The 22,258-nt window shown below is 46.0% G+C and overlaps 1 protein-coding gene across 3 annotated transcripts; it reads left to right on the forward strand.

Moving 5' to 3' along the window:
- Positions 1-10,885: 10,885 nt before the first annotated feature.
- On the forward strand, positions 10,886-21,718 carry LOC136675981 (UPF0489 protein C5orf22 homolog). 3 transcript variants are annotated; one of them, XM_066652815.1, is made up of 9 exons: positions 10,886-11,045; positions 11,721-11,866; positions 13,512-13,661; positions 14,446-14,869; positions 15,076-15,138; positions 16,712-16,833; positions 16,968-17,034; positions 18,892-19,031; positions 21,324-21,718. In XM_066652815.1, the coding sequence occupies exons 1-9, from the start codon at positions 10,977-10,979 to the stop codon at positions 21,469-21,471; spliced, it is 1,329 nt and encodes a 442-aa protein (XP_066508912.1). In that variant the 5' UTR covers positions 10,886-10,976; the 3' UTR covers positions 21,472-21,718. The 3 variants fall into 3 exon arrangements, with proteins under 3 accessions (XP_066508912.1, XP_066508913.1, XP_066508914.1); XM_066652816.1 differs by lacking the exon at positions 13,512-13,661; XM_066652817.1 differs by lacking the exon at positions 10,886-11,045 and having other exon boundaries at positions 11,732-11,866; positions 13,487-13,661.
- The last annotated feature ends 540 nt before the right edge of the window (positions 21,719-22,258 follow it).

Genomic DNA, 22,258 nt, shown 5'->3' on the forward strand with positions numbered 1-22,258 from the left:
CACGCAGACACGGGGAGAACACACCACACTCCTCACAGACAGTCACCCGGAGGAAACCCACGCAGACACAAGGAGAACACACCACACTCCTCACAGACAGTCACCCGGAGGAAACCCACGCAGACACGGGGAGAACACACCACACTCCTCACAGACAGTCACCCGGAGGAAACCCACGCAGACACGGGGAGAACACACCACACTCCTCACAGACAATCAACCGGAGGAAACCCACGCAGACACAGAGAGAACACACCACACTCCTCACAGACAGTCACCGCAAGGAAACCCCCGCAGACACAGGGAGAACACACCACACTCCTCACAAACAGTCACCCGGAGGAAACCCACGCAGACACAGGGAGAACACACCACACTCCTCACAGACAGTCACCCGGAGGAAACCCACGCAGACACAGGGAGAACACACCACACTCCTCACAGACAGTCACCCGGAGGAAACCCACACAGACATAGGGAGAACACACCACACTCCTCATAGACAGTCACCCGGAGGAAACCCACGCAGACACAGGGAGAACACACCACACTCCTCACAGACAGTCACCCGGAGGAAACCCACGCAGACACAGGGAGAACACACCACACTCCTCACAGACAGTCACCCGGAGGAAACCCACACAGACACAGGGAGAACACACCACACTCCTCATAGATAGTCACCCGGAGGAAACCCACGCAGACACAGGGAGAACACACCACACTCCTCACAGACAGTCACCCGGAGGAAACCCACACAGACACAGGGAGAACACACCACACTCCTCATAGATAGTCACCCGGAGGAAACCCACGCAGACACAGGGAGAACACACCACACTCCTCACAGACAGTCACCCGGAGGAAACCCACGCAGACACAGGGAGAACACACCACACTCCTCACAGACAGTCACCCGGAGGAAACCCACGCAGACACAGGGAGAACACACCACACTCCTCACAGACAGTCACCCGGAGGAAACCCACGCAGACACAGGGAGAACACACCACACTCCTCACAAACAGGCACCTGGAGGAAACCCACGCAGACACAGGGAGAACACACCACACTCCTCACAAACAGTCACCCGGAGGAAACCCACGCAGACACAGGGAGAACACACCACACTCCTCACAGACAGTCACCCCGAGGAAACCCACACAGACACAGAGAGAACACACCACACTCCTCACAAACAGTCACCTGGAGGAAACCCACGCAGACACAGGGAGAACACACCACACTCCTCACAGACAGTCATCCCGAGGAAACCCACGCAGACACAGGGAGAACACACCACACTCCTCACAAACAGTCACCCGGAGGAAACCCACGCAGACACGGGGAGAACACACCACACTCCTCACAGACAGTCACCCGGAGGAAACCCACGCAGACACAAGGAGAACACACCACACTCCTCACAGACAGTCACCCGGAGGAAACCCACGCAGACACGGGGAGAACACACCACACTCCTCACAGACAATCAACCGGAGGAAACCCACGCAGACACAGAGAGAACACACCACACTCCTCACAGACAGTCACCCGGAGGAAACCCACGCAGACACAAGGAGAACATACCACACTCCTCACAGACAGTCACCCGGAGGAAACCCACGCAGACACAGGGAGAACACACCACACTCCTCACAGACAGTCACCCGGAGGAAACCCACGCAGACACGGGGAGAACACACCACACTCCTCACAGACAATCAACCGGAGGAAACCCACGCAGACACAGAGAGAACACACCACACTCCTCACAGACAGTCACCCCAAGGAAACCCCCGCAGACACAGGGAGAACACACCACACTCCTCACAAACAGTCACCCGGAGGAAACCCACGCAGACACAGGGAGAACACACCACACTCCTCACAGACAGTCACCCGGAGGAAACCCACGCAGACACAGGGAGAACACACCACACTCCTCACAGACAGTCACCTGGAGGAAACCCACACAGACATAGGGAGAACACACCACACTCCTCATAGACAGTCACCCGGAGGAAACCCACGCAGACACAGGGAGAACACACCACACTCCTCACAGACAGTCACCCGGAGGAAACCCACGCAGACACAGGGAGAACACACCACACTCCTCACCGACAGTCACCCGGAGGAAACCCACACAGACACAGGGAGAACACACCACACTCCTCATAGATAGTCACCCGGAGGAAACCCACGCAGACACAGGGAGAACACACCACACTCCTCACAGACAGTCACCCGGAGGAAACCCACACAGACACAGGGAGAACACACCACACTCCTCATAGATAGTCACCCGGAGGAAACCCACGCAGACACAGGGAGAACACACCACACTCCTCACAGACAGTCACCCCGAGGAAACCCACGCAGACACAGGGAGAACACACCACACTCCTCACAAACAGTCACCCGGAGGAAACCCACGCAGACACGGGGAGAACACACCACACTCCTCACAGACAGTCACCCGGAGGAAACCCACGCAGACACAAGGAGAACACACCACACTCCTCACAGACAGTCACCCGGAGGAAACCCACACAGACACAGGGAGAACACACCACACTCCTCACAGACAGTCACCCGGAGGAAACCCACGCAGACACAGGGAGAACACACCACACTCCTCACAGACAGTCACCCGGAGGAAACCCACGCAGACACAGGGAGAACACACCACACTCCTCACAGACAGTCACCCGGAGGAAACCCACGCAGACACAGGGAGAACACACCACACTCCTCACAAACAGGCACCTGGAGGAAACCCACGCAGACACAGGGAGAACACACCACACTCCTCACAAACAGTCACCCGGAGGAAACCCACGCAGACACAGGGAGAACACACCACACTCCTCACAGACAGTCACCCCGAGGAAACCCACACAGACACAGAGAGAACACACCACACTCCTCACAAACAGTCACCTGGAGGAAACCCACGCAGACACAGGGAGAACACACCACACTCCTCACAGACAGTCACCCCGAGGAAACCCACGCAGACACAGGGAGAACACACCACACTCCTCACAAACAGTCACCCGGAGGAAACCCACGCAGACACGGGGAGAACACACCACACTCCTCACAGACAGTCACCCGGAGGAAACCCACGCAGACACAAGGAGAACACACCACACTCCTCACAGACAGTCACCCGGAGGAAACCCACGCAGACACGGGGAGAACACACCACACTCCTCACAGACAGTCACCCGGAGGAAACCCACGCAGACACGGGGAGAACACACCACACTCCTCACAGACAATCAACCGGAGGAAACCCACGCAGACACAGAGAGAACACACCACACTCCTCACAGACAGTCACCCCAAGGAAACCCCCGCAGACACAGGGAGAACACACCACACTCCTCACAAACAGTCACCCGGAGGAAACCCACGCAGACACAGGGAGAACACACCACACTCCTCACAGACAGTCACCCGGAGGAAACCCACGCAGACACAGGGAGAACACACCACACTCCTCACAGACAGTCACCCGGAGGAAACCCACACAGACATAGGGAGAACACACCACACTCCTCATAGACAGTCACCCGGAGGAAACCCACGCAGACACAGGGAGAACACACCACACTCCTCACAGACAGTCACCCGGAGGAAACCCACGCAGACACAGGGAGAACACACCACACTCCTCACAGACAGTCACCCGGAGGAAACCCACACAGACACAGGGAGAACACACCACACTCCTCATAGATAGTCACCCGGAGGAAACCCACGCAGACACAGGGAGAACACACCACACTCCTCATAGATAGTCACCCGGAGGAAACCCACGCAGACATGGGGAGAACACACCACACTCCTCACAAACAGTCACCTGGAGGAAACCCACGCAGACACAGGGAGAACACACCACACTCCTCACAGACAGTCACCCCGAGGAAACCCACGCAGACACAGGGAGAACACACCACACTCCTCACAAACAGTCACCCGGAGGAAACCCACGCAGACACGGGGAGAACACACCACACTCCTCACAGACAGTCACCCGGAGGAAACCCACGCAGACACAAGGAGAACACACCACACTCCTCACAGACAGTCACCCGGAGGAAACCCACGCAGACACAGGGAGAACACACCACACTCCTCATAGACAGTCACCCCGAGGAAACCCACACAGACACAGAGAGAACACACCACACTCCTCACAAACAGTCACCTGGAGGAAACCCACGCAGACACAGGGAGAACACACCACACTCCTCACAGACAGTCACCCCGAGGAAACCCACGCAGACACAGGGAGAACACACCACACTCCTCACAAACAGTCACCCGGAGGAAACCCACGCAGACACGGGGAGAACACACCACACTCCTCACAGACAGTCACCCGGAGGAAACCCACGCAGACACAAGGAGAACACACCACACTCCTCACAGACAGTCACCCGGAGGAAACCCACGCAGACACAGGGAGAACACACCACACTCCTCACAGACAGTCACCCGGAGGAAACCCACGCAGACACAGGGAGAACACACCACACTCCTCACAAACAGGCACCTGGAGGAAACCCACGCAGACACAGGGAGAACACACCACACTCCTCACAAACAGTCACCCGGAGGAAACCCACGCAGACACAGGGAGAACACACCACACTCCTCACAGACAGTCACCCCGAGGAAACCCACACAGACACAGAGAGAACACACCACACTCCTCACAAACAGTCACCTGGAGGAAACCCACGCAGACACAGGGAGAACACACCACACTCCTCACAGACAGTCACCCCGAGGAAACCCACGCAGACACAGGGAGAACACACCACACTCCTCACAAACAGTCACCCGGAGGAAACCCACGCAGACACGGGGAGAACACACCACACTCCTCACAGACAGTCACCCGGAGGAAACCCACGCAGACACAAGGAGAACACACCACACTCCTCACAGACAGTCACCCGGAGGAAACCCACGCAGACACGGGGAGAACACACCACACTCCTCACAGACAGTCACCCGGAGGAAACCCACGCAGACACGGGGAGAACACACCACACTCCTCACAGACAATCAACCGGAGGAAACCCACGCAGACACAGAGAGAACACACCACACTCCTCACAGACAGTCACCCCAAGGAAACCCCCGCAGACACAGGGAGAACACACCACACTCCTCACAAACAGTCACCCGGAGGAAACCCACGCAGACACAGGGAGAACACACCACACTCCTCACAGACAGTCACCCGGAGGAAACCCACGCAGACACAGGGAGAACACACCACACTCCTCACAGACAGTCACCCGGAGGAAACCCACACAGACATAGGGAGAACACACCACACTCCTCATAGACAGTCACCCGGAGGAAACCCACGCAGACACAGGGAGAACACACCACACTCCTCACAGACAGTCACCCGGAGGAAACCCACGCAGACACAGGGAGAACACACCACACTCCTCACAGACAGTCACCCGGAGGAAACCCACACAGACACAGGGAGAACACACCACACTCCTCATAGATAGTCACCCGGAGGAAACCCACGCAGACACAGGGAGAACACACCACACTCCTCATAGATAGTCACCCGGAGGAAACCCACGCAGACACTGTGTGACTGCGACCCTTACCTGCCCGTGCTGCCTCCAATCAAATCAGCTCCTTAAAACTGATGTGATAGAAAACCCTAACATTCACTATAATTCAGTCAGTTTAACCATGGGTCTGTTATACTTAGGACTATGGTGCACTGAGATGAGTCTTAGTTTTGAGAGAGAGAGAGAGAGAGAGAGAGAGAGAGAGAGAGAGAGAGAGAGAGAGAGAGAGAGAGAGAGAGTAAAGAGCACGGCCACCCACAGGAGAACACAAGTTTGCAACACACAGTAAATTGAAGCCTCTGGCACAAAGGAGGAGAGCAGTAAGATGACGGAATGATGCCACAAGGACCGGGCTCCCTCTCTCTCTCTCTGTCTTTCTCTCTTTCATTTTACACAGACAGAGAGAAATAAAGAGAGAGAGTGAGAGAGAGAGGGAACAGAGGGACTGGAAAAAGGGCAGAAGACAGAGGAAATTGGAGAGAGAGAGAGAGAGAGAGAGAGAGAGAGAGAGAGAGAGAGAGAGAGAGAGAGAGAGAGAGAGAGGAACAAAGCAGAGAGTTTAGAGCAGAGAGGGAGAGAATGAAGTAGAGGGAAAACACAGAAGGACTATGAGAATACGATATAGGGAGTCAGATAGAGAGACAGAGAGAGAGAAAGAGAGAGAGAGTGAGAGAGAGAGAGAGAGAGAGTGAGAGAGAGTAAGAGAGAGAGAGAGAGAGAGTGAGAGAGAGAGAGAGAGAGAGAGAGAGAGAGAGAGAGAGAGAGAGAGAGAGAGAGAGAAACAAAGCAGAGAGTTTAGAGCAGAGAGAGAGAGAATGAAGTAGAGGGAAAAGAACAGAAGGACTATGAGAAGACGACATAGGGAGTCAGAAAGAGAGACAGAGAGAGAGAAAGAGAAAAGAGAAAGAGAGAGAACATGGAAATCCATCAGTCTGTCATTATTTATTCACCATGGTCCTGACAGAGAGTCAGAACTAATAATCCATTGGCATTGAAATGAAGCCTCCATGTGTCCTGATCGCTGCTGAAGAAGAAGCTCCATCCTCCTCCACTATCCCCAGCCACGAGTGGCCCACAGATCACAGCGCTAAGCCTCAGCCCAGCTGACTTGTCTGACTGGCCGTACAAAGAAAGTTTCCTCCTTTTCCTCCCCGTTTCTTTTTTTCCTACCTGCCTCTTTCCTCTGCCAACTTCTCGAGCTCGAAAAAGACGGGGCCAGGAAGTCATCCAGCCAAACACGAGAAATAATTCAACAAAAGATCTCCAGCCTACCCCCTTCCCTCCTCCTCTTCCTCCTCCTCCTTTTTTATCCCCTTCTTCTTCCACACTGCTAGCGCCCATGCTAACAAACTCGGGCCAGCCGAAACACACAGGGAGCCACCTGCTCGACACACTCTTTGGAGGAGGAGGATGATAATGAAGAGTGGCAGCACTCTCAGCGAGATCTTCATTGTCAGGCCCGGGTCAAAGAAGGCCGTGGCATTAATCATAGACGAGGTGTCAGAACACATGGTGCGTCTGTCCGATGGGCTGGACGGCTCTCAGAGCACCCAATTAAACAAGACGCCAGAGACCTCAGCGCTGGAACCGGGTTATTGGCGCGGAATCACATTTACAAGGAATCAATTCCCCTAGTACAAATGAACAGTCAAGGCAGGTTTGCTGTTTGAACATGTTTTTTTGGTTCTGCTAAGCTAATGAAGCTAACACTACAAGTAAAGGAAATGTTTTGTAGATGCAAAGGCTGGCCCAAATTATATCACATCCTCAATTGCCCTGTTATTATCTGGTGAGCATTTTACAGTATGTCCTGTGTATGTTTGCATCAATGAAAACATTGCCAACAACCTAGTCTCGCATTGGCAGACTCCACTTACTACTACTGCAGGAAAAGAAATTTGACTGACACACAAAAGGACCAATCACAAGTCTGCTGTTTTGGCATGACGTGTAGAAGGAGGCAGTCTTGATGGTTCACGTTGGACCAATACCAGAGCCAGTACAAAACAATACACAGATGAACTGAGAGCCGATAAGAATGCAACTGGTAGAATCCCGAAAGACCCAGACTCTCCGTCAACTTGTGGGTGGAGCATCCGTGGCTGAGAATACCAACAATCTGACTTCACATGGCCACCTCAAAATCATGTAGTTGTTCATGGTGTAATATAGCAATAAGCCCAAAGTACAACACAAAGCGAAGTGACTAAAGCGTCCTTCACCATGAAAAAAGTGGCTTATTGCTTTTGTAAAATGCCAGTCAATATAAAATACACATCAATACATCAGTGTATTTATTATAAATACATACATTCATAGATTAATTCACAATAAACTATTTATTTTCGCCACACAATGTAGTCTATTTAGCATTGTTGATAGGCAACATGAGCACAAAGTTGAACTATATTAATGTGGTGGAGCCACTCCATGAAACCAAATCTGTTCATGTATTTGTTGAATAGAAAACTTAGATTTTGTTCCTCTTTCTGAAGCGACTCTAAAGGAGAGTTTAATACAGTGGTGCATTACTATGGAACTGGGATGTGGTGAGTTGGTCTTAGGTGTGGGTATGTTGTGTATTTTACAGTAGCTTCAAACATGGCTCAGGACCAGAATTATCCACTTTATGAAATTATGGATAGTTCCTTGTATAGGATGTAAGATACTGGTGTAGCAACAATGGGTTAAAAAGGCCACTCTAAACCAAGGTTGTCAGAAGAGTGTAAAATACAAACAAAGGAACAAATTGAAGGGACATATTCCATCACACTGTTGGAGCACGTGAAGAGTTAGGCCTGACATTGCCATGCTGAAATAACCATGGACTTCCCAGAAAAAAAAAAAGATGTCGCCTTGATAGTAGCATCTCTCTAATTTTCAAATATGTGCCTCTACATCAATGTTACTTCCCCAAATATGTGAATCACCCATGGCATAGGCACTGATGCACCCCATTCCCTTTGATAAAAGAGTACATAAGGTGGGATAGGATTAGGAGGGGGCCAAAAAAAAGGGAGCATCACTAGTTTGTATAATTTTGTACATAAACTTCTGTTGCTACAAACGCAGAGCTAAAGAACTTCAGACACTAAACATATCTCGGCTGATCAAATACATTTGTGGTAAAAAGAAAATTGTGTGTTTGATCTTTGGCCACACTCTCCTTTTAAAAGCCTGATCTCCATCGTCAATAGATAATACATTTAAATAGAACTCCGTTCTCTGAAAGCACAGTGATGATAAGGTCATCATAGCTATTAGAGCGCGTGCTGGAAATGATGCTTGCTTCAACGTCTTGAGCTGATCTTTGCACGGCGAACCCTAGTTCCAAAGAAAGCATGACTACATGCGATACAAAGCCAGGCTCTAACAAGCTGCAAGCCACAGAAAATGACTATTACTCTTCGTTGGGAACAGGGCATGAAAGGCTATGAAAACTCATGTCTAAGCACAATTGACTTGTCTTTACAACAAGCAGGCAGTGATAGAGCTACACAGTAGACAGTGGAACTCTGTCTGAATAAAACTGAATAAAACATGATGGCACGAATGCATCTTTAATGCTCCAGTTCTCCCAACACTTCTGACTGAATAGAGCACCTTTTGTGTATATCCCTCACACACAGCTACAGTCACTGGATTTTACTTACAGTTCTTCCAAATGAAGATAGTTCAGCTGTGTGCAACTTAAAATAGCGTAGGGCTTGTTGCAGTACAGAAACCCTGAATCCGGATTAATTGGAATGGGGGGTAAGGTGAGTCTGGCTCTGTGTGCGTTTAAATAAAAAATAATAGGGTGGAAAAAAGTTTTCATATATTTTATTAATTTTGTTTTCTGCATAGCACTCTAAGTAGCATTAGGCAAATACGATTATTATTATTATTATTATTATTATTATTATTATTATTATTATTATTCCCCAATTGCTGACTTCATGTTCATTCAACTCACATTTCTCAGAACATATTCTTCTCATGTAAAGTGTATTGAAAATAACAACAGTTCTATTGTTTATTAGTTTTGTAATGTACTTGGTGGAGAAGCATGTGGAAGTTTTGTTGCCTAAACTAATCATGAGCTCAGAGGACTAATTTGATTGGCTAAAATTGACAATCAGGGTAAAACATGCATGTCATGTTTTTTTTCATAGATTGCAACATGTGCATAACTGAATCATAAAAGTTAATTGTTAGGGTAAAACACAATTAATAGCTGAATACATAAACATAAATATAATAATAGTGCAGGGCGGCACGGTGGCGCAGCAGGTAGTGTCGCAGTCACACAGCTCCAGGGGCCTGGAGGTTGTGGGTTTGATTCCTGCTCCGGGTGACTGTCTGTGAGGAGTTGGTGTGTTTACCCCGTGTCTGCGTGGGTTTCCTCCAGGTGCTTTGGTTTCCTCCCACAGTCCAAAAACACATGTTGGTAGGTGGATTGGTGACTCAAAAGTGTCCGTGAGTGTGTGAGTGAATGTGTATGTGTGTCTGTGTTGCCCTGTGAAGGACTGGCGCCCCCTCCAGGGTGTATTCCCGTCTTGTGCCCAATGATTCCAGGTAGGCTCTGGACCCACCACGACCCTGGACTGGATAAGCGATTACTGATAATGAATGAATAAATAACAATAGTGCTCTCATTTACTAATTTTGACTTCTTGCTTATGAGTCCAGCTGTATGGCCTTACGGAGGCATAACAGGGAGTACTGCTGTCTTGGGGCACTGACTGTGAGGAGTGTGGTGTGTTTTTTTCATGTCTGCATGGGTTTCTTCCATGTACTTCAGTAACCGTCCACAGTCCAAAAACACACACTTAAAAATTTATTTAAATGTGTTTTTATGAGTGTATGAAATTGTCTATAAGTTTAAGTGTGTCCGTTACTGGGTGAGTTTGTGAAATTCTCTAAGGGTGTAATTGTGTGAGTGTCTGGGTGAGTGTAATAAATTATCCACAGTTGTGAGTGTGTGTAGTTGTCCACATGTGTGGGTGTGAGTGACTGGATAAAAGTGTGATGGACAAGTGCCCTGAGTATGAACTTGTTATAGATCTGTAGAGATCACTTTGAAATTTTTAAACTCAATTAAACCGCTTTAATTCAATTCCGTGTAAAATGTTTATTTAAATGAACTGTTTATACACAAGTCTTTGTAAAAAGTTGTTATAAAATTCGATCAGGAACTTAGAAACTGTGCTTCAGAATGCCGTTTCAACACGAACAATAAACAGGGCTACACAGTGTTTCACCGATATAAGTCCCTGTGTTTGTGTTAGCGGCTAGTTAGCACTGTATAACAATGCCTTTATAACAGCTTATGTTCCAAAAATATAAATATATTTTCAGCTATTTCTCGAAATGAACAAAGCACCAGTGAAACGGACTTATTCTAAACTGCCCGTGTGGATTGTGGAAGACCATCATGATGTGAGTCTTGTGTGAAGCTGAATCTCTTTTCAAAATTGCCCTTCCACCTTAAATGGTGCCTGGCTAACTTTATGGCGTTGAAGGCGATACAGTACAACCGCGCCATTTAAGGTGGAACGGAGAATTCTATAAATAATGGTGTATAGAATTTCAGTGTAAGGTAATTTTATCATAACTTAATTACTCATTTAAATACGTAATATAGTAAGACATACGTATTGTATACGTAAGTATACACAAACGTAAAGTATTAATATATTTTATTAATATTAATGTGGGATATTTAAGTGACACTGACCAAAATAAATGTAAAAAAATAAAAAAAATCTAAATTTATTTGTTACATAAAATGAAATTTGTATTGAAATAAACACTAATCAATGAATTTAAAAATCTTATCAGCCACAATATTATGACCATCTCTTTGTTTCACTTCGATTCACTGTCCATTCTCCACTGACCACATCTGAGCACTTTGTATTTCTGTAATCACAGACTTTGTCAATCCGTTTAGCTTCATACTTTATTTACCCACATTCTTCAATGGTCAGGACCCACACAGGGCCACCACAGAGCAGTTATAATTTTGGACGTTTACTTGAAATTGAAAATTGAAAATATAGGAGTAATATATAACATAGGAGTTTTTGATGAAACTGTATGACTGTCCTGCAGGTTGTGCCTCACATCTATCGGTCCATCGCCTCTCGCTATGTTCCTATGAGTGGAGTTAAAATGGTTCATCTGGACTCTCACCCAGATTTGCTGATCCCGGTCAACATGCCAGCCACCGCCGTGTTCGATAAAGAGAGACTGTTCAGGTGAGAGGAGCTCTGACAGCTTAGTTGCAGCATTGTATTCTGCAGGGGGACAATAGAGTGCTCTCTCTGTCTCTCTCTCTCTTCCTCTCTGTCTCTCTCTCTCTCTCTCATATTATCTGTCTGTGTCTGTCAAATTCTGTTTTTCGTGCTTCTGTTCTGTCTCACTGCCTCACACTGTCTTGGTTTCTCTCCTTCTCTTACTGTCTTAGTGCCCTCTCATATAACTTGAATTTGTCTCACCTCTCATGCTCTCTCTCTCTCTCTCTCTCTCTCTCTCTCTCTCTCTCTCTCTCTCTCTCTCTCTCTCTCTCTCTCTTTCTTCATATAGATGTGTTTGACAGACATGAGAAGATAAGTGTTAGCAGAGTAGTGGTCTGTTGGAATATGTGATGGAAATGAAAAGAAAATGTGTGTGTGTGTGAGAGAGAGAGAGAGAGAGAGAGAGAGAGAGAGAGAGAGAGAGAGAGAGAATGGTGAGAGACATGGCACTGGGAACTTTTCCTTTCCTAACACTGTGTGTCACTTTTGCTGAAAGGAGAAGGCTTGTCACCAGACTCTATGTCAGAAATGTACAAAGCGATGTCAAATGTCCAGCTGGAGTTTTTTTTTCTTCTCATGTTCTCAGCTTTTGAATCACATTTCAATCTTCATCGTCATTTCACTTCATGTAAAACACCAATGGTTTTTACTGTGGGGCAAATGTCATAATAAATGAGCCAGTGGAAATGGTTCAAATGTTTGGAATATTTTCTTTTTTATTCCCTTCTCCATTAAAGCTACCATTTTGGAGACAAGGTTTTTGTCTGACAGTTCGACTAGGTTTGAGATCTCTGCACTGTGTCTGTTTGTAGTGCTCATATCTCACGAAGACAGTAAATAAAGTAGCAGTTTATTTATCGTGTAAGAGATTGCCCAGCTGAGTCTAAATGGGGCGCCTAAAGATTCAAGACAATTAACAACTAACAATTCAACCTTTTTAGTAGTTAATAAATAAAGGGAATGTCAGTCATTTACAGCAGAATAATCCAGGTGCATTTTTACCATGTTACACATATAGAAACCGCGGCACGGTGGCACAGCAGGTAGTGTCGCAGTCACACAGCTCCAGGGACCTGGAGGTTGTGGGTTCGATTCCCGCTCCGGGTGACTGTCTGTGAGGAGTGTGGTGTGTTCTCACTGTGTCTGCGTGGGTTTCCTCTGGGTGCTCCGGTTTCCTCCCACGGTCCAAAAACACATGTTGGTAGGTGGATTGGTGACTCAAAAGTGTCCATATGTGTGAGTGAATGTGTGTGTGTGTTGCCCTGTGAAGGACTGGCGTCCCCTCCAGGGTGTATTCCCGCCTTGCGCCCAATGATTCCAGGTAGGCTCTGGACCCACCGCGACCCTGAACTGGATAAGGGTTACAGATAATGGATGAATGAATGAATGAATGAACATATAGAAACTGCCATGTAAATGTATATTCTTATGTTCATAATATAAGATAACTATGGGCATTTGCCAATCTGTGTGTGTGTGTGTGTGTGTGTGTGAAAGAGAGTCAGAGGCAGGATGCAGCTATGAAATGGAGCAATGCTTTGGTCAACAGACCCCTGTTGACTTACTTGATGTCTGCCCTAGGCTTATAGGCTGTTCTGTCCTGCAGTGAGCTGAGCATCGAGAACTGGATCATGCCCATGGTCTTCGCAGGACACGTGTCCCATGTTGCCTGGCTGCATCCGCCCTGGGCTCGGCAGATCAAAGACGGGGAGCATTATATGTGTGTTGGCCAAGACAAGTCCACAACCACCATCAGGTGGGGATTTTTATCCCTTTCCCTGCTTTTGTAAAATTCTGTTATTCTAAATAATATGGTTACTTGCCATGTGAATGGACACTTCCTGTAAGGTGTAAAATAGACCAAAACAATGTCAGAAACATGGCACCACAAATGGACCCTCCCTTTAGGAGGGATCATGCATTCAGGTCCACTTTAACTAACACTGGCTGGTTGTGTCTTTGCTACTGAAGGCTTTAACACTTTATTTTTAAGGAAAAGAAAGCAGGGGCTTATTAAGGTCATGAATATCATAAATAGATACTGAATTAATGAAGCAGATTCACTCATTAAATATTTATTCAGTGCTTTTTAGTCTCTAATTTGTGATATTTAGTAGAAGCTGACTTTAGAATATGAAACACTTCTTGAGCTATTAGTGAATTCATTCATTCATTGTCTGTAAGCGTTTATCCAGTTCAGGGTCACGGTGGGTTCGGAGCCTGCCCGGAATCACTGGGCGCAAGGTGGGAGCACACCCTGGAGGGCGAGACACACTCACACATTCACACCTATGGGCACTTTGGGGCATCCAATCCACCAATAACAACGTGTGTTTTTGGACTGTGTGAGGAATCGGAGCACCCGGAGGAAAAACACACTATGAATAAAGCTTATTGCATAGTTAATAAATCTTTATAAACGTCTAATTAATACTTTATTGAGCACAGAAGACTTTAATAAGCCCCTAATTTCTGCTACTTAAAATGTGTTACTTTGATGGCGTCTCTGGCCTTTTTTAATCAGTCCTTCTCTCATTCAGGGTCACGAGCACTGACGACTACTTTCTGAGCGATGCCCTCTACCTTCCTGCAGAGCAGCTGGAGGACGCCAAGCCCTTGCATTTAAGAGTCATCCAGGTGGATCCAGTGGAAATGTCACACAACAGCCAGAGTCAGAATAACCCCAGCACTTGTAAGAGACTTAGAGGTGCCTCAAAAGGAGAACTAAATAAAGAGGAGGATCGTCAACCTGAGAGCAATGTGTCTTGCACTTCCCAATATCAACCTTCTGGTGGCAGCAGTACGCCAGGAAACAGTACAGAAGCCCAGAACGCTGAAGAGGGCTCATCTGGGGCTATTGTGAGCAATCTGCTCAGTTTAATTGAGCAGAATGATGCCTACATCCTTGACATTGACCTGGATTTTTTCTCTTGTAAGAATCCATTCAAAGATATGTACACAAAGGTATTAAAAAAGTCCTTTTTTTGGAAATTAAATCTGTTTTCACTAGTTTAACCGGCTCTATACCGATAACTATAGTCCTGCCTATTTCTGTACTTTTTAAACCCTTTAAGAAGGTTTATATATTAGTGTTTTTATGGTGGTAGTCTATGCTCTAAAGCCTTATGAACAGATTTAACAGATGCCTTATTTTTCCATGTTCCTCTCAGGAAGAGTACTCCATCTTGCAGGAACTGTACAGTTTCAAGAGGCCCAGAGAGGATGTGGACGAGGTAATGGAAGCTTTTAATCAAATGAACACTAACAATCTGTGATGGTACATGAATTGCTTGCCCTGTTGAGAGCCAGTTTTAAGCCAGGGCTTGATGTTTTCTGGAGTGGATGGATCATTTTCACGTCAACGTATGGAGCTCCTCTGTGATGTGGAAAAATGATCAAAGCTTTGAGCAAAATATCTCAAATTTTAAGGACACACAATGACTTTCATATAGATCTTTATATTTATATTGTTCAAAATAATAACAGTAATTCATGTGAAACATTTAAATTACAGTTACCATATTGCATACTAATGGTCTGGTTCTGTAGTGCAAACCTAATGTTCATTCATTATCTGTAACTCTTATCCAGTTCAGGGTCGCGGTGGGTCCAGAGCCTACCTGGAATCATTGGGCACAAGGCGGGAACACACCCTGGAGGGGGCGCCAGTCCTTCACAGGCCAACACACACACACCTACGGACACTTTTGAGTTGCCCATCCACCTACCAACATGTGTTTTTGGACTGTGGGAGGAAACCGGAGCACCCGGAGGAAACCCACGCAGACACGGGGAGAACACACCACACTCCTCACAGACAGTCACCCGGAGGAAACCCACGCAGACACAGGGAGAACACACCACACTCCTCACAGACAGTCACCCGGAGGAAACCCACGCAGACACAGGGAGAACACACCACACTCCTCACAGACAGTCACCCGGAGGAAACCCACACAGACACAGGGAGATTACACCACACTCCTCACAGACAGTCACTCAGAGGAAACCCACGCAGACTCAGGGAGAACACACCACACTCCACACTCCACGGAGCGGGAATCAAACCCACAACCTCCTTTAACACAAACCCATCAAACCCACAACCAACTTTAAAAACTTTAAAAAGCACCTAAGCCTACTGCCTCTTCACATCAGGGCTGTAAATTATCAGACTGTGTTTTATAATGAGGACAAGGCCATTATAGTCTGTTACCCATATTAGCATTTTCGCCATAGGATCTAATGGAAAAGTGTTAGCACTTTAGCATCCAGTGCATTTCTCTGCTCTTGTGACCTACTCTGTTAGAGATATTCATACACAAACTGCATACAAACGTCAGAAATTATGTTAATTCACTTTTGTATTGTTTCAGCCACTAGCACAATCCATGTATTTTTTTTTTGTCTTAGACTTTTCACACAGTTTACAAGGCAAATAATCTGATTACCCTTACCCTGCTTGCAGAGTGCAGCAGATTCCTGGAGGGTAATGTTTAGTCTGTCTAAATTGTTTAGATGATAAGTGAGTGATGTTTCAGACCACAGTGGTGCTAAGGCTGAATCTAAGATGTCTCCTTGCACCCTCTGTAGGGCACAGTGTAGGTCATAAAATAAGGGGTTGTGCATTGTATATTGGGTTATAAATTAATGTTTACCCATAAGGAATTTATATCAGTAATAGTTTGGGTATCACCCATTTCTTACAAGTACCCCATTCAGAGCTGAGTCGGTTGGTTCTTGTTTATATCAATCCTGCTGTTTCTTTGCCCAATAAAATTCTGGTTTTCCTTCTCTCTGTCTAAGGAGGAGCTGCTGGAGTGTGTGGAGAGAAGAACCCGGCAGCTGGAGGACCTTGAGGCTGCATTTGCTGACCTGCTGGAGGACGATGGGCAGGAGACTGTTGACCGCTTGGCCACGAACCCTGGGTACGCGCTCCCTGTGTGCTTTCTGATTGCATGGTGCTATCTCACACAGCTGCTTGACCACAGTCCTCCACACACACAGTTGGGTGTGGAAAATGATTGGCTTGTAATGCTGGAATGCCTATTTGCTTTTGCAGGATGAACTCTCTGATCAAGCTGGTGTCCAGCCTGAAGAATCGAAACCAGACGCCAGACTATGAAATGGTAGCTGCGTTTTTTTCTATATCTCATGTCATTTTTGCAATACGTTTTCTGCACGTTGTATGTGTTCTGTACATGTCCACATTCATTTGGGGATGCAAAGCCTATCAAGCCTCAGAATACTGGACCTGTGTTTCTGTGAGAGCACAAAAGTGGGCTTAAACTGTGGCAAACAGAAGAAGAATCACCTTTTATTGATACTCATAGGGTAATTGCTTCTCTGCATTAAACCTGTCTATGGAGCACAAACAAGCACCACTTAATGGACCTCCATGAATATTTCACATTATTTTAGTTACTGACAGATATAAGTATGAATTAAAATGAAAATAGCAGCTTAATTTGCTTTAAAACTGATAATTTTATTAAATTGACGGAAAAACCCGAGCTCGCTACGGAAATTCTTGAACGCAACCGTGACGTCACTGGTGGACAACAGCTGAACAACGCCGCGGTAAAACACCGTTATGACTGACTGTTATGACAGTATCTAGCTAAATAACCAACATTATTCATGACAATAGCCTAGCAATAAGCTAAACTCAAATGTAGAGGTACCGTTATTCTTGTAAATGTGATCGAAGTCGAACTCGAATTCATCCGACACTATAAACCTCCGTAATGCAGCTACGTAGCCGAGTATAATCTGAGACACCGAGTTTAGCGAGTCAAGCTAACGTTAACTAACACCAACTAAAACAGGCGAAGTGAGTGTCCTTACCCTGTTTACCTCCATGTTACAGAGGCTCTTGAACACCTTTCGTTGGTGTCCTTACATGCCCATATTGTTGGAAAAGCGCCAGTGAAATGAGCTACAGATAACGGAGTGAGCGGACGGTCCTTTCCAAAGTGCCTGTTTAAAGTTGACAAATTTAGTCCATTTTCTGGATATTTTGGGATCTTTGGGCCATTTGTTCACAGATGCCCCACTGTACATTGAATGATTGCAACCAAAAACAACACACCTTTTCGTCATTTTGCATTAAATTAAGTGCAGCTTCTAGAGTTGTTGTCCACCATCTACGTCACAGGCAAGACGCCTATTAGAGTTTCCGAACACCGTGGGGGGAGGGGGGGACCAACGGTTTTCTGACTATCAATAAACACAAGTTAGGAACTCAGATTCCACTGTATTTATTTGTTTGACACTTTCATAGAGCTGGTGCTTAGCCTTTAAGGCCTTAGCTGCCCCCAACAGACAGGAGAGTGGAGAAATGAGACAACAAAAGCTAAAACGAGAGCTGAGAAATGAGAGAACAGAGCCAAATCAGCAAAAATACAAGAAAGGATAGTGAGCTAAAAAAGCTTATTAAAAAGAGCCTCTGTGTACTTTGTTAAATGCAGAGCTGTGTTTGGCACATTTTTATTTACAAAGGGATATGTGCTGGAATCATTTTGTACAGGGCTGTTGATGGGAAGGATGGTGCTGTGGTGCTTGATCCTTGTGGTATTTTGAACAAAGCATGTCACCAACATTACTTTAAGACCCCAGGGGACTGTGAAAATTCACCTCTAAGGTCCATGTTAGATATAAACCCCAATAAACATGTGTTAACTTTAAAAGAGAAGGTTAATTATTTTGTAAACAGATATTATATTCATTTAAAGGAGCTATGTGAAAAGCCATTTGTGCTCCAACTCTCCAGGGAATGCAAGGACATTAGGCCCATGTAGACAAATGGCTGAATAGGGCCTACTGAGAGGGATAAAAGAAAAAAGCTTTGGTCAACATGTGTGCTTTAGTGTCTTTCTCGCTCATTAATTCTGTTTTCTTTCGTACAAAACCAAATTGTGGGAAAAGTTCTGTGAGAAGTTTGTTTTTAATGATGTGAGAAGAAATGGCTTGGGTTTTCTCTGCAGGTGCACCAGGCAGGTCTGACCTGTGATTACTCTGAGCTTCCACACCACATCAGCAGTGAAGGGGAGATCCAACAGCTCCTGCTGGCAGTGAAGCTTGTGTTACAGTCACTGCCCAAACCCACGATAGTGACCATATCAAGGTAATCCAGCATCTACACCGTCAACAATGTAAAGGAACGCTAGAAAGATTTGGAATATTTGTTTCTGGGCTTCCCCTACAGTTGCATAGTGTAAATCACATTTACAACACATTAGTGGTGGTGTCCTACTTTCCTTTCAAAAGTTACATAGTGCAGTTTCTGCAGTTCTGAGCCTGTAGTAACAACAGTAGAGACTCTATGCTCCCTTTTACAGCTCAGTGAAGCATCACAATTTTTTTTGCAATTTTAATTTAAGGTAAAAACAAATACAACCTAGTGTTGCTTTAAAAGGGTGCTCTGGCTGTCTCTGCTGCAGCTGTGCACATTAGTTGTATAAAGCCAGCCTCACAATATCCTGCCCTTTTGTTTTATCTTCATTAAATATAATATATTAAATATAATTGCAGTAATAGAAAATAATTGCTTAATATGGTTCCTATGGACTCTGTGCCTTTGGTCCCATTGATTGGCCATTTGATTTGTTTTTGTTGTTGTTTGTTAGTTGTTTGTTTAGGATCCGAGTGAAGCGCTTCTGAAGAGAACATTTTGGTGCTTTTCCACTGCATGGTACCTACTCCACTACTATATATATATATATTGTGACGCTCTAAACGGTGGCGAGGGCCCACAGGAGAACATAAGTCAGAGTTCAGCACTCAGCCATTACTTTTAATGCTCAAAACATAAAGAGTTAACGAAAATCTCAGGCGTTCAAAAAGAACCACGTGCAACGAGCGTCGGCGCCAGTCAATACGCCAGGGCTTCTCCTTCTCTAGGACAGCGGGGCGGCGTCCAGGGCGGCGGCCGGCTGCGCGTCCACACCAGATCAGTCTGCTCCAGAGAAGAGAAAACAGAATAACAACAGGTGGGAAGAGGGAGAAAGACCAGAGCGAAATGATTAGTCAGATCAGCAAAAAGTCAGTTTCGCGTGTCGACCAGCAATTACCCCCTTTCTCTCTCTCCCCCCCGGAGATCCCTCGGCGGTCTTTTATGTCGTCGCTTCCTCCCTGGGAAGTAGGAGGAGCTGGGCCCCGTAACTGCCAGGCGCGGGTGGTTTCTCACCCCGCCCTGAGGGGCCGATGGCTGGCGTGGCATGGAGCTGCTGGATTGATGAGACGGCCCCCGGCCACAATATATATATATATATACAGGGGGTCCTCGACTTATGACGTTGATCCGTTCCTACGCCGCATTGTAAACCGATTTTCGGTGTAAGTCGGAACATACGTACATACTGTACGTAAATAACATACTGTACGCACTTATCCTACCCTAACACCTATCCTCCTTGGTCCCGAGCCACGTAACCGTGTATTCTTCCGCCACGCCACGCACACCAAACACGAAGTTCACGTTACGACCTTTACGACGCAAAATCACTTAAGTCGAAACAAGGCTTTAAACAGTTAATGGAGTAACCACGAAACATCGTAACTCGGGACTGAGTATATATTATATATATATATATATATATATAATATATAATATATAATATATATATATATATATATATATATATATATATATATATATATAATATTATTCTTTCTCCTGTGTAGGGATTCAATTTGACATGTAAACCTTGGAGAGCTCTGATTGGCCCGAGAGACTTGTCAGTCACTATGAAATGCAGACATCCAGCACAAATTAGCAGTATGCAAAATCTTCAAGTTACAGCAGAGATCTTATTTGTTTTTACCCGGCTCTTTCAAACTCTCAGCTCTTTAGAAGAAGTTCAAACGCTCCTTGGATCAATGGTCAAAGAAAAACTTCAGGGAGAGCTGGATGGTGCAACATTGAACGAAAAAAAACCCTCCTGTTCTGTCTGAAGTGATGTACTGAGCTGTGTTCAGTCCCAAACAACAACAACAACACAAATACATGATGAGTAAACAACATGTAATTGTGTTTTGTGACATCACTGGCTACATTTTGATGGGGGGAGCCGTTATAGTAGAAAACAAACCAGGTACTCTTTCACAGAAAGAGTCGAGTAAAGTAGGTCCCATGCAGTGAAAAGTTGCCATTTGAGGGAGGCTGGACACCTGTACGGAGGCATTTATTTTTACCTCATCAGAGTGGTTCTGAGCTGAGCTTTCGGCAGCTCGCCTCTGTGTTGTGTTCTAGTGTCCTACTTCAAGCCCTGGAAGACTTCTTGTAAAAGCTGCAGAAACAGATGCTGGTCGTATTTATGACCGTGCCTCAGATATTATTAGCCCTGCTCATGATGAAAGGGAAGTAAGAAATACTTACTTCCTAGGTTGTGTTCCCTCTGTACTTATTTTTCCACAGATCCAGTTTGGATGAATACTGCCCAGCTGAACAGGTGGAGGCTATTCAGAGTCGCACGTTGAGTGTTCTTGAAGCCCTTTTTGGTTCTTTAGATGTTCATAAGGAGTATGAATCAGCTTCTGAGGAATGTACATCACAGCACTCATAAACATGGGGATATTTCTATGCTGCTTTTGTGAGAGATGGACCCGTCATTAGTGCTTTCCTCTGGGTTTTTTTTTTTGTTTTTATTTTAGCTGAGGAATTACTGCAGTGTTTGTTTGTTGTGAGTAAGTGATGTCAGATAAATGGATCTTCATATGGCTGCTGAATATGTTTTCAGGCGAATATAAAAGCTGGTAAAACACATATGTATTGTATCATGCTTCTGGGAGCATGGATTGAAGCCAAACAAACAGAAGAACATTTCTCATGCGTCAGCATCCAGCACTTTCTGAAAGAAGAAAAGTGTATCAAGAGATCACTGCTTGAAATGAGTTCTGTGTAAGTTTGTGTAGTTTGTAACGAAAATAAAATAAATTATTAGTTTTAATGTAATGTTTTTTGTCATTTACAAAACCTTCTTAATACAAGACATTTATATAAGTGCATAATCTAATGTGTCTGGGTGACTGTCTGTGAGGAGTGTGGTGTGTTCTCTCTGTGTCTGTGTGGGTTTCCTCCGGGTGACTGTCTGTGAGGAGTGTGGTGTGTTCTCCCTGTGTCTGTGTGGGTTTCCTCCGGGTGACTGTCTGTGAGGAGTGTGGTGTGTTCTCTCTGTGTCTGTGTGGGTTTCCTCCGGGTGACTGTCTGTGAGGAGTGTGGTGTGTTCTCCCTGTGTCTGCGTGGGTTTCCTCCGGGTGACTCTCTGTGAGGAGTGTGGTGTGTTCTCTCTGTGTCTGTGTGGGTTTCCTCCGGGTGACTGTCTGTGAGGAGTGTGGTGTGTTCTCTCTGTG

The sequence above is a fragment of the Hoplias malabaricus genome, chromosome X1 (genome assembly GCF_029633855.1).
Source record: "Hoplias malabaricus isolate fHopMal1 chromosome X1, fHopMal1.hap1, whole genome shotgun sequence".
NCBI classification, from domain to species: domain Eukaryota; kingdom Metazoa; phylum Chordata; class Actinopteri; order Characiformes; family Erythrinidae; genus Hoplias; species Hoplias malabaricus.